Consider the following 13,803-nt stretch of genomic DNA (forward strand, 5'->3'; position numbering starts at 1 on the left):
ATGACTACTTCTGTTAAGTTTTCACAGGTATGATTGCGTTTTAAAAATATGATTTTCGTATCCAGGTAGCAAACACATTGTGTGTGTGTCATGCACAAGTACTCAAACGCAAGTGAATTCAATTCTTTATCAACCGACCTCAGTGACTTAGTGCTCATTTTAATTCAGCTGTATTTTTACCTTTTTTTTTCAATCTGTCTTACTTCACTCCAAAACTTGCTCAATTCATCACTAGTTGTGGATAGTTATATTTATCTTGGCATCAAGGTCAACAGAAAATGTTTGTCTGATGATGAAATAGAATGAAGACTGAGCATGTGTTTTAGCACATGACGTGGATCGCAAGATCCAGCTACCCACAAAAATATGCTCCTTTAATTCCTTTAACTCCTCCTTTGACTCCTGTTATTCCTGTCTATTGTATGCATCTGAAACATGGACCCTGACAGCCAGGTCGTGCTCTCGTCTCAGTGAATTCCAATAAAGATGCCTAAAACGCAATTAACCTTTGTCGGACTGCATAATATTACACCGCTTACAGGCGGTATGGGTACAATTGTACCCACGTACATTTTATATTGAAATTTCCAAGTTATTTATACTTTTTGTGCGGTGTGCCTTATTTATCGGTACGAACGTCTAAATATTGTGCTCTATGGAAGTACCACACGTGTTGTTAGGCCACATAGACATTGGACAACGCTATATGATATGTTATCTCTGTGACTTCGATTATACTCAGACAAACAGCTCATTATGTCCCTGTACTCAACTCCTGTAAATTTCCGGTGATGTTGCATGGCATTTCACTCAGTCGAGCTTTAGCAAAGATTCTTTAGAATTTATTGGCATCCTTATTGTTGCTGGTGTACACAGAAACACCAAAGATAATCTGGAAGATATGTGGAAAGTACATGCTTTGCCTCTTGTACGTGCAGCTATGTCTCGAGACCGCTTCAAGATGATGCTCAGATTTATTACATTTGATAACGAAAATACTAGGGATGGGCCGACACGAACCCAAACCCGAATAGATTCGCCGAATATCGCCTTTATGGAAGATTCGGGCGAACATCAATACCAACAATGGCGAACCCGAATACAACATTACTTATAAATTTACTGAATTTCGTAAAAAATGATGATCTAGTTTCCCGACAATGCCAAACTAGAGTCAGCAGTACTTACAATGAAGGTCGTTTTCCTAACGATTTTGCTGTTTCGGTCGTTTTTTAAACACTATTTTTCGAAAGAAAGCAATTTGTTTATCGATTACGTCATTTTAGAAGCAAGATTTGACAACTTTTGGAGGAAATTTTATTATTTGGTTCTAATATGAATAGATTCGGGATTCGTTCGTGTCGACCTTCATGATATTCGGGTTCGCACGAACCCGAATAATGTTCCTTGCGGCACATCCCTAGAAAATACCCGTGTAGAGCGTGTGCAAAAAGATTAAACTGCACCAATATGAGATATTTGGCCTATGCTGAATAAAAATTTGGAGAGAGCCTACAACTGCATGAATGCATCATCATAGATGAACAATTGTTTCCATATCGAGGACATACTAAATTTACACAGTATATATCATCTAAACCGGCTAAATATGGCATCAAGGATTCCTAGGCTTATCATGCATCTAACTTCTACCCGCTACATGCTTTATACTGGAAAACCAATAGATGGTCACAGACAAGTAAATATTGGTGAGCGCGCAGTTTCGGACCTGGTCTGTTTTAATAAAGGCTCTGGAAGAAATGTCAACACCAATAATTTCTTCACAGGCACAGCTAGCTAAAGTATTGAACACATGGGACACGACTTTAGTTGGAACAGTCAGAAAAACCAATAGGTTTTTGCCTAGCAACATGCAGCCCTGCGAAGGAAAGGGCTGTTTACTATACCAATTTCATCTACCATCAAGATGCAACAGTCTGTTCATATGTGCAAAAGAAAAAAAATCAGTTGTGCTCTTCTATCATCCATGCACATGACTGGAGAAGTCGAAGCGACGCAATCAAGCAAACCAGAGTTAATCAAGTATTATAACAAAACCAAAGGTGGGGTGGACACGATGGACAAAATGCTGGGTGAGTAAAGTGTAAACGACGGACATTGCGTTGGCCTTTGGCGTTTTTATGATCGACTTCACTGACTTAGCGTCGTTAATCATCTACACTCTACAGGGAACACAACCCAGAGATCAGGAAAAAATACCAACATAGAAAGTTTCTGTATGCCGTTGTATGCTATGTATGCATTCAGTGGAAGCTCGCTCGACCGACCGGATGGTGATGAGAAGCCGTTTCCTTCGAGCTGCAGTGGAAATGGTTCTAGGATGGCACACTGCGACACCGCCAGAAGGGACAGCAACTAATTCCAAAGAACCCCATGGAAGTCGTGGAGCTACATCGATTGTTGGCAGCTGCTATGTCTGCAGACGCCAGAAACGAAAACGACGTAAGACCAGGAAAATCTGCTTGGCTTAGGTTCAGCCTGTTTGCAACAAGCATTCAGTGACAAAAAACACAGTGTATTACTTGTAAAACGGACTAAAACCACCTGGATTAAGTTTTCTTACATATTTCTGTATCAAATAAATCATTTCTGTAATCTGTTTCACTCAACATTCGAAAAATTGTCTTGGTGTTATTTATTCTGGCGTCATTTCGATACGAAATGTGTAAGGGTACAATTGCACCCATGCCGCCTCTTAAGGGTGAAAAAACAATTCGATCCTCTATCTCGGTAAAATGAAAAAATTTTTAGTCGAAATTTAGTCTGCATAATCTAACACAAAAATGTAGAGATGTCAGGAAATTTGAGGTCTCTTAGATTTCTAGAAAAAATACTGTCTTAGTTTAAAATTGGAAAGGTTACAATTGTACCCATGCAGTCTGACAAAGGTTAAAAGATTAGTTCGTTCAACTCTGCTCCAATGCCAAAGTGAAATGCTGAGCAAATCATCTCGTACCACTGACTACCATCATCAGACACTGTCAAATGCGCCTACTCAGCTATGTTGCCCGTCTGCATCCTTGTGTTCCAGCAAATCAGCTGCTAAACGCTCCTGCACTTAAGCCCGACTACGGATAGGAGTGACCTCGAGGATGCCTAGAGCTGTCCTAGAGCAATCACACATACACAGAAATTTTGGTGATGTCAATAAACAAATGAGACTTTCGAGAACTGATTGTGATGGTCACTTAGATGGCCATGTGCCCCTACTATTACACTGCAATCATACCTTTATCATCATCATAACCATAACCTTATCCTTTAAAATAACATTAATTGGGTGACCCTGATGGAATAAATAAAGGATTGTAGTTCAAGCCTTTGCTTGAAAATAACATGATGGTTGGCAGACCCATGTTACCCAGCAGACTATAATAAACATGAAGAAAAATGTAGTAACCAATTAAATACAATAGCTTAAAATTGCAGGTGTGAATTAAATTAATGAAACTAATAATCAACTTACATGCTCGTTTAACACAAAACATCTGACACCTTGAAGAGCATGCTCATTTCAGCCTAACAGGCAGCTAAAATCCCAAACTGGCACGATACAGGAGTGTAACTCAAATACAAACTTACTTTATTTGGTACTCCAAACTGTGTGAAACTGCACATGAAAAATGCGCATACCGCCAATACGATTCTGATTACAGTTACGTAATTGAGTAATTACAAAACACAGGTGGCACTGAATGTCACAAGCTGATTTACCTTGTCCAGTCCAAGACAATGGACTAGACATTTATGAAGAATGGAGACTTTTCAGCATATTATTACAGGTCTGCAGATGCTATAGCAGCAGTGAACTATTTCAAATTCCTCAAATAAAATAAAGACAAAAGAAAATACAATTGTACACACAGTAACAACTAAACAACAATATGAATCAGAATGTTTAATGCTTTTGATGACACACTTACGGATTCATATTTTTTTCTTTCAGTATCTTCAAGTTTCAAAAGAACACTGGATGATGTATCTTCTGTTGTCAACTCATTTTCTTTTTGCAGTAAGTGAAATTCTTTTTCCAAACTCAGTATTGTGTCTTGAATTGGAGCTGAAATTGCATGCAAAAACTTTTGTAATATGCAAATGTGGTGTTTAGTTTCTCTAACTACCACACAATCATTTCACACAATGCAATTAGTGGTGCTTCAACACTGAACAGACAATGAACTTGATTCAAAATTACATTTGGTTCATTAATTTGCATCAAATTATTGCTGCTGTGAATATGTTTTAAAAGTATCATTTTATGTGTTTTATCTTACTTTTAGTAAGATTATCAACAAATAAGTTAAAAATGTTTACTGTAAAGCTAAATTGAATCTTTTACAAATTGTCCTATGTTAATTAGTATTTCTACTAATACATGCATCTTGCATCAAGGACAAAATGAACTTACAAATCTTCCATAAAACCATAAACAGATGTAAATTGAATACAAATTTTTACATATTTTAGTGAATACTGCAATGACTAAATATCATTGTTGTCAATGAATTTGGAATAATTGCAGTGGTAGGTTTAGGCTCAATAACTCTACAGACTTCGCTAAAGTTGACTTATTAGTTATTACCTATGGCTGATAAAGATTACAAACTGGTAAGAAAAGCCTTTTTACAAACCAACAATCTTCAAGCATTGCCTATGTAGACATTTTTTGTACCTTTTCAACAATTAGTAACTAGAATATATTGAAGATATAGAGCAACTATATTATTAAAAAGCCCTGACAACCAACTCAATAACTTACGAAGTTTCTTCAATTAAATTTAATATGTTTCAAGCTAGTTGAGCAATTTAATCTTTGATGAACAATAGCTTAACACAAATTGATGAATCAGTTGTCCAAAGCTGTTTGTCCAAAATAATTTACTACTGCAATCCAAGCTGAAGAGTAGTTGGTAACAAGCGGGAAAAAGTTAAGACCTACTTTCAGAAAGTCATTGTTTTTATCTTTCTTTTAATTTATCTTTTGCAATTATTAAAAAAAAACGAGAGACAGAAAAACATATTAATTTAATATCAGTCATTCTTACTGCTGTGAAGTCATTCTTACTACAAGTATGAAGTACTTTAATGTCATTACAATTAACACTGCAGGGAAAACTAATGATTGTTTTGACCTTAAACTACGTAACACAACTTCATACAAATACTTAAATTTAACAACTATGATAACTTTTGTACAATATATTTACTTCATCAGCTAATTATAATACCATTATGACGCTACTGCATTCGGTGTAGCATATACTAACTACTGGTACTGAGTGGTAATGCACTGCTGCTCTGGGCTCCAGTAGCTCACAATGTATTTTCTCGATGACAGCAAAATTTAATATGTAAGCTAGCTTAGTCCATCCAGTGTGTGCACTCGATTAGGGTTTGCATTTACTTTTGGAATTGGTATTTTATAAATGAATGAAAAATAAATTTGGAAGGAGATGTGTTAATTTAAAATGTGAGATGTAGTTTATTTTTCAACTAGCTTTTTTATCCACTCAATATTTATTTTCTTAGCTTTATTTTCATGTGGTATTGACATGGCAATGTTTTGACAGCAATCAGGACACATGACACTGTTAAAGAAATTTTTTTTAAGACTTTGAAAAAAATGTGTTTTACAAAAAGAGATGCTTTGGAAAACGAGAGATCTGTACAAATTGACTTCACAAAGGCTAAAAACTGCTAGACTGCCTTATCCAAATTTTCATGAGTATACTAATTCCTGATTTTTTAACTTTTTTCCTAATTTTGTGGAATGACCAATGTAGTAAAACAAAACAGAATGTCTGAAAACGATACTAAACTCATTAGCACAGTGGTTCCCAACCATTGCATTGGTGTGCCATTTCCAGTACTCAGGGGTACCGCAAGTTTTTTACTTTGACTTATATCGGCAATGGGCAATCGATTAGATTCTACAAAATGAATGGAGACTTGTTTGCATTGGCGTCGATTTTATGAAAGAAAATGAAAAATCTGGATAGAGCGAATTAAATATTGCGGATTTCCCCATTGTGAGAATGTTATAATGACACAATGCGTTGTTATATGTTACCACTGGGTGTCACAAACTACTTATCTCTCCGGTAGTGTGACACAAACCTAAAAAGGTCGGGAACCACTGCATTAGCTGTTGGTTAGATAACAGCAGATGCAAACTCATATGACTGATTAGTGTACATAGTAATTTTATAAATTTATTAACTATGCAAGAAAGTTGTTTACAGACATTAGAAAATTATATATACTACATACTGTACAGCGCAATAAAAAGAACTTGCTCATAGTTTAAGAAAGCTCAATCATGTTATCAAATATAATAAGACTAACAATATATATATATTGAATTAAATAAAATCAACGAGCCTTTCTACTAACCTTCTAACTGGTTTAAAAGAACTTCCTGTTGAGCAAATTCATAGCTTGCAAATTCAGGTGGTGTCTTATCTAAAAGGTAATGTTGCATGAACTTAACTATTACAAAAATGAAACAAAACGAACACCTTAAATGTGACAAATACTGAGATTAAGAAGAAAAAATGATGATCTTATGAGAAAAATAAATGATATTGATATCATTTGCAGATAAGTTTAAGCCAACTATATTGTGTTGACCTAAAGCTTGTTTCAAATCTCTCCTACTTTTTTTTGGGGGACATTTCTCCAAATATAAACTTAAAAGATAAATTACACTACGTAACAAAATTTGAAAAATTTTTTGTTTGGCTACATTTATTAAGTGTATCTGTATGATTTTCAAGCGCTGATTTCAAAAATGCTATCAGTTTTTTTCTATCATCGATCGTTTTCAAAATACAAAAATTTCCGTTTTTTGTGATTTTCCATTAACTGTAGGTATTTTATGCGGTTATGATCTGTGTCTGTCAGTACTATCATGTTGTAAATGGGCGTCTTATTTACTTGAAAAAGTGAATGGGAGTGGAAGTTTGAAATGCAGACAAATGTGCTTTTACTTCTTATCTCAGTTTTCATTTTATCTCAGCCTGTTAAATTCAGTATAGTCTCATTAGAAAGTCGTGTTTAGTGTTTACAGAGAGAAGTACGCCACATGATTACATTTTGTAGAGTTAAGTCTTGTGTAAATCTTAGATTCAGTTCATCTTTTAAATAGTAGAAATCAAAATGTCTAGTAGACAGTGCAGAAATTTAAGTAAGAGTACTGCCTCCCCCACAGGAATAGGCACTTGGGGTTTTCTGTCTACTTTGACGTTTTTGAAGACCTTTGCTATTGCAAAGACGTAGAAGGCCTGTTTGGTGCTGTTGGAATAGATCATGATCCTACTCAGTGGCGGCGTTTCATTGACAGTTCTACCAAAAGTCTTAACCAGTGTTACTTCACAATGGCAACATATACCCATCAATTCCACTTGCTTATTCCTTACAGATGAAAGAAGATTATGAAAACGTCAAGCAACTGCTCATTAAAATCAATTACACTCAGTTTAAGTGGTATGTTTGTGGTGACTTTAAAATGTTGGGAATTTTGCTTGGTCTGCAGGGTGGTTACACAAAATACTCTTGCTTTCTGTGCTTGTGGGAATAGTAGAGCTGACGGTGAGCACTATCAGATGAGAAAATTAATGGCCGACACGGGAAAAACTAAACCCAGGAATGTACAACGTTATTAGGGAACCTCTTGTAAGCCGGGAAATAGTTTTACTGCCTCCACTTCATATCAAATTAGGTCTGGTAAAACAGTTTGTCAAATCTTTGGATTTTCAAGGACAAATTTTTCAAGAAATCTGTTCAATGTTTCCCAGACCATCACTTGCCAAATAAAAGGAGGAATATTTGTTGGTCCCCAGATAAACACAATGTTAAAGTGTAAAAGCTTGGAATAAAAAATGAATGAAACAGAAAAAGAAGCGTGGCAAGCATTTCGAGGTGTGTTTGATGAATTTTTGGGAAATAAAAGGGACAGAAATTACAAAGAGTTGATGGAGAAACTGATCAAAAGTTACCAAAACATGGGTTGTCGCATGTCTGTCAAACTTCATTTTTTATGTTCGCATCTGGATTTTTTTCAAGAAAATCTAGGTGGCTTCAGTGAGGAGCACGGTGAGAGACTTCATCAGGATATTGAGCCAATGGAAAAACGATATAAAGGCCGCTGGGATAGTGTAATGATGGGAAAATACATTTGGTCCTTAGTAAGGCAAGACAGGAGTAGTCATAAAAGAAAAACTCGCTCAAAAGTACATTTTTGAACGACTCTTACTGTTTGACAAAACTATGTTACATTTATCTTCAAGCCTTCCTTATTAACGTTTTTAAACTGGTTTTTGCGTTTAATAAACCAAACAAAACATAGATGTGGAGCTAAAATCTAATGCAAGAGTAGAACACGATTTGCTGTACTTACAGCTACATCAAAATTTGAATATCTCAAAAAGTAATGATGGTACGAAAAAACTAACTGGATTTTTGAACTCAGCACCCAAAAATTCATAAAGGGGCATTAAAAAAAGTAGCCAAACAAAAATTGTGTTACGTAGTGTTATGTTTAAGGCTAATTGTGAGAGTTTGCATAAGTTTTGGGAACATTAAAAATCAAATTCAAAAAGTCTTAAAATTCCGGAGTAAAAGCTGGGATTATTCCAGCTTTGTTATTAAGGATGCGACAAGCTTACAAGGTGAAGCGCTTTCATCATGTTAAAAGTCTTTCATACGCTTGCACATAAAAATGGAACAAACTTTTCTGTTTGCGACAAGCACAGCTGCAATATTTTTTATTGTATACTGGGTAAATAAACATAAATGGTTCTTCTCCTGCAACAAACATTTTCTGAAGCAGACGAATGTTATTTCTTGTAATAAAAGTATTGCTCAGAGAATAAATTTAACACTTCGTTTGGCTGTATACCACTACTTGAAGACCACGCAAATTGTGGATGTTGGCAGTAACGACTATTAACAACTAATTTGCTGTAACAAAAGGCGTGACGCGACACTTAATCGAAAGACAGTTTATCGAACGACACTTTATCGAACGACACTTAATCGAACGACAGCTGATCGAAACGACACTTTATCGAACCGACAGTTGATCGAACGACACTTTATCGAACCGACAGTTGATCGAATCGACTGTTGCTTCTCCCGCACACAGTCATAGCAAAACGTGGCGTACAGTTGCATTGTTTGCTGTAGAAAATTGAAATTTGGTGACTTTTCATAAAAAATGTTCAGCTATCTGTCCATGTTTGTTTGATAAAGTTGGATTTTGTAATTTTTGAGATATTGTGATATTTATATAATTTTGCTCTCTCTCCGCATTGAAGCGTATTACTCATGTACGCACCAATAACTTGACTAACTATTCTCTTTCGTTCTCTTCTCCCGGTCAACTGGTTTTCCGCACAGCGGGGGCGCGGCGTAACAATACCACAATTTTTTCAAACAGAGCTAACACTGCAGTTTGAAACTCAATAAGAAACGGCGGGCCGTATTCTTGTGATAACTTATTAATATGTTTCGGCCGCCATGCGAAATCGTCAACTTTATGATACAAATATAAAATATAGATATAAAATATAAATCGTCAACTTTATGATACAAATATAAAATATAGATATAAAATATATTGACACTTATATTGACACTATTGTTCGCATATATTGACACTTTTTCGTTGGTCTCGGCGAAATTCCTATCTTTTATGTACATTCGAGTTCGCCTATATCAACTGCAGCTATATCGACAGTTCGCATACATTGACACCTTTTTTGATTCCTCAGAGTATTTTGTTCGTTTATAGTGACAATTGTAGCTCTTCTTTTACCTGCGGGACGTAATCTCACTTACGACTTTATGACGTTATTGTATGACGATTTAGGTTGCCTAGTCGTATTTGATGTAATTATGATGTCACTATGACTTATTACGACTCAAGCAGTGTACAAAAATCGTCATGTTGGATAGCTGTTTTTAGTTTGGCTATCGTCTTTTTCGGCTGATGAGTCTCAACAACAAATGTGTTGCTAATCCTGTTAATCGGTGAGTGTTTAGGATAAGGTAACACTCACTTCTTCAAGCCTCCTTTATTGATACCAATCTGACAAAGTTTTCATGTGATTCTCTTAAGTCAAAAGATTTTGTCCAAATGCAAAGATCAGTGAAAAAGGCAAGTCTTATGAAAATAATCAATCGATGCACAGATCACAAGGCCTACTATGGAAAGATTAACTGCGCTCTCACCGATACTTTGTTTAACACAAAGCAATTGTTATAAGATTTCAGAGGGATGCATGCAAAAAAGATGTTCGTTGTCATCAAGCAAACAATTAGAGTACTTTGTATTTTAGTTTCCTTGAAGGAAGAAATATAGAAAAAGATATGTTGAAATAGTTTTTAACTGACTTCAAACAAATGCCAAACTTGCATACCTGTGAGTTCTTACAGTTTATACTTTAGGTATGACAACAGGAGATGTTTATAGTAGGGTTGCTAAATAATCGGAATTTTAAAATACAATTTTCACCGAGCTTTATTGTAAAAAACTGGTTTTAACTGCTTTTCCCCCAAATTGTTAAAAGCACGTTAAGGTGAATGATACACAATATTATTGAACCAAGCCTTCAGTGATCGATAGATACGATGGTATAGACCAGTGTAGATTATTAAAAAAGACACAAGTGATTTCAAAAACAACACTAAAAAAGAAACCAATGCTTTATTGGAATTGGAAATTACAACGAAAACTAACCGCATATAAAATGTAAACGCATAACCTTTACAGCTTATTTTTTGCCTGAAATAGCAGCACAAAAACAAAGGGCAAAGTGTTTCATCACACATTCTTGGTCATAATTTGCTAAAAAACATAACCTGTGGCAGAAAATAATCGTTCATTTTCAACACTAGTTGACTTTGTCGTGAGAAGTGCATCAAACAAAAGTTGTAAATTGTCACTTTTTAGGTGGGTAGCTTCGTATTGTTTAAATACCGTGCTAATGTTGAAAGGCCGTAGTTATTTTTTGTATACCTCTAATTTTTTTTCAGTTTGTTAATGTACTCAGACATCAGGCCACCATCATGCAGTTGAGGTGCAACTTCTGCTTGTAACCCACCCATTCACCTGCCGCTGAGGAATCATATTCTTCTTCACAACTTCCAGCTTCATTAGGATCAATTTCTAGTTTGACGAGTAGCTATTCAGCATACTTGACTTCAGTTACGTACCACAACAATGAAACAACTTATTTGTTCTTTGTATAGCGACTATTGACAGACTCCATTACGCAAGCAGCAATAGGACTATCTCGATTACTTACTTCATTTAAGCAGTTCTTCATGAACATGTAAGCTTTGAGTAAAAAAGAATCTTGAAAGGAGGAAAGTTTCAGAAGGATTTCGAGGGGGGAAGAGCTTCAGCTAGGTCTCTATTTGTTCTCAAAAACATATTCAGTTGAGGCTATCACTTTCAGAGCTTCAGAAATGCGGCTTCTGAGTTTTAAAAAGCGTTCATTCATAGCCAAGAGATAGTTCCAACAAGTTCCTATGAGTCTAGTATGATATGTAATTCTTGATTGAAATCTTTTTTCATAAGTCCTGCAACCTATCATTCTTATGTGAAGATTTCCGAAACATTCGACAAAATCTTCTGACTTTTGAATATTGTTCCGTAGTTTGAGGTAACCCATTTGTTTCATTAGCACTTTGGAATATGCTATCACTTTCGTCCTGATTTCCTTCAGTTTCTTCAAGTTCACATTCTTCAGTACTATGATGTTCATCACTGCTAGCATGTTTACCTTTTTCACAGTCAGTGCTGGTGAGTTTTTTTTTTTCTTCGCATTATCGAAACCAAGTACCACGTTTTTGACACCTTCATGTGATGTGATATGTGTCATATTTGATATTTTGCAAATTTTTTTGAATAAATTTACTTTTTGCAATACAACGGACACTTAATTCATTATTATTAGCAAGTTTGGAAATTTCTTCTGCAATCATTTTCCTGCAAAAAATCCACTAAACAGTTTTGTTTCTTGAATAATCCAGATTATTCAACGAACAAGTCTTCAGAGGTATCAATGCCATTGACATTTTTAATGTGAGCATTCAATGAGGATGCAGAACCCCCGATGCGGTCGCATTTCTTGCATTTAGCAGTTTATTTAGTTTGAAATACAAAGCGCTTCAAATTCAAATTGTTCATTACAAATATTTCTTAGTATAATCTTCTTTTCCTTTCACCATACTGACACACACTGTACTGTAAAGCACAGTATAAGTGTAAGCTGAAATTTCATCTATGACATCACATAGGCACTGCATATGGATTCACGTTGTGCGATAGAAACGTATCACAACGACTACGGGCTCTGCGCCAGGATACAATAACTTTCTTTTAGAAAGACCAACTTATATATAGTAGTAAGTCAGCAACCGTACTTTCAAGTGTCAACAATCAATTTCTCTGCAAAATTAATGGATAAGTTATATACGAGGTATTTTACAATATGTCTCAATGGGACTATAGAGTGTAAAAGTTATACATTATATACGATAACAGATCTGTGACCAGCAAAGTTGAATGCATTAAAAACTAGGAAACCATCCGAATCAGACTTTTTTCTGAAATAAGCGGTTTTTTAGTCATATGCGAAGTTTACTGTATACTATACTGGTAAGAAAACACAACATCAAACATCTAAGCATACCAAATCACAAATACACAATAAAAGTTTTTCTTGATAATGGGCTATGAGGAGCCTAATGTCTGAAAGTTGAAAAACGAGTTTCAGCTTTGATTACTACCATTTTTATTAAAAAAATTGAATACCGGTTTTACAACACTAGTTTATACCACAGGTATTTGACTGAAGTACTATTAAAAACTTTAGTATGACATAAGGATTAAGGGTATACACTCTGCTGCTTTTTGAGTTTGTAAACGATTTCAAAACTGAGCTTATATGCTACTGTATACGGTACATGTGATCAACTAGCTAGAAAGTGAGATGCCACAGAAAATTAATGCAGCTAAATTTAATGTATCTCAAATATTGATCTAAAATATGGAAGACACAGGATGTTTGCGCGGCTTTACTAAGATTAGCTCTAGATTAGTACAGTAGACAGTGATATGTACACAGCAATTTGCTGTACTATGTAGTAATAGAGAAAATTGCTGAAACACATGTATCGGATAATCTGTGTTTACAAGGCATACTCATCAAAACTATAAATGCAACAAGTCTTACCTAGTTTGTGTTTGCCATCTTCTACAGCAAGTTTATCACATGGAACCACCATTTTTGATTCTGGGATATTGATTCGAAAAAAATGATTATTACCCCATAAAATCCGATCCCCATGATGAAGATTTGTTTTTATCATCACTGGTTGGCCATTGACACAAGTCCTTTATATACACAAACATGTAGTTGAAATTCAAATGTATGGACTACTAGTAACTCTTACTAAGAATAAAAAGTGCTGAGGCAACTATAAAAAGCCATGCCTAATTGGATATATAATGCTTGCATTTGTATTTAAAATTATCTGTATCTGAATTTGTATTTTACTTCAAGTTTAAAGAATCAGAACAGGAAAAATGCTTTTTCAATTGTTTGAAAAGCACATGACATACATTAATGTGAAAAACCAAGACAAACTTTGTTTAGAATATTTTTTGAATGCAATATTCACAAAGATATCAGTGGTTGAAGTATCAAAAAACTGACATCATCTGGTCTGTGTTTACGATGTAGCCAAAAATTATGATGTGTTATGCGACAA

At 35.1% G+C, this 13,803-nt stretch overlaps 1 protein-coding gene across 2 annotated transcripts in view; it reads right to left on the minus strand.

Moving 5' to 3' along the window:
- Positions 1 to 13,803, minus strand: part of LOC143457171 (kinesin-like protein KIF13A) — an 80,465-nt gene that overhangs the window by 31,013 nt on the left and 35,649 nt on the right. For both annotated transcript variants that reach the window (XR_013117127.1, XM_076955223.1), the window contains 3 exons: positions 13,266 to 13,426; positions 6,415 to 6,483; positions 3,945 to 4,081 (listed from right to left, as the gene is read on the minus strand). Coding sequence is in view for 1 of the 2 variants with exons in the window: in XM_076955223.1 (XP_076811338.1) it covers positions 3,945 to 4,081; positions 6,415 to 6,483; positions 13,266 to 13,426 (367 nt within the window). In the remaining variant the exon portion in view is untranslated. The remainder of the gene's footprint in view (positions 1 to 3,944; positions 4,082 to 6,414; positions 6,484 to 13,265; positions 13,427 to 13,803) is intronic.

Source organism: Clavelina lepadiformis, chromosome 1 (genome assembly GCF_947623445.1).
Source record: "Clavelina lepadiformis chromosome 1, kaClaLepa1.1, whole genome shotgun sequence".
NCBI lineage: Eukaryota > Metazoa > Chordata > Ascidiacea > Aplousobranchia > Clavelinidae > Clavelina > Clavelina lepadiformis.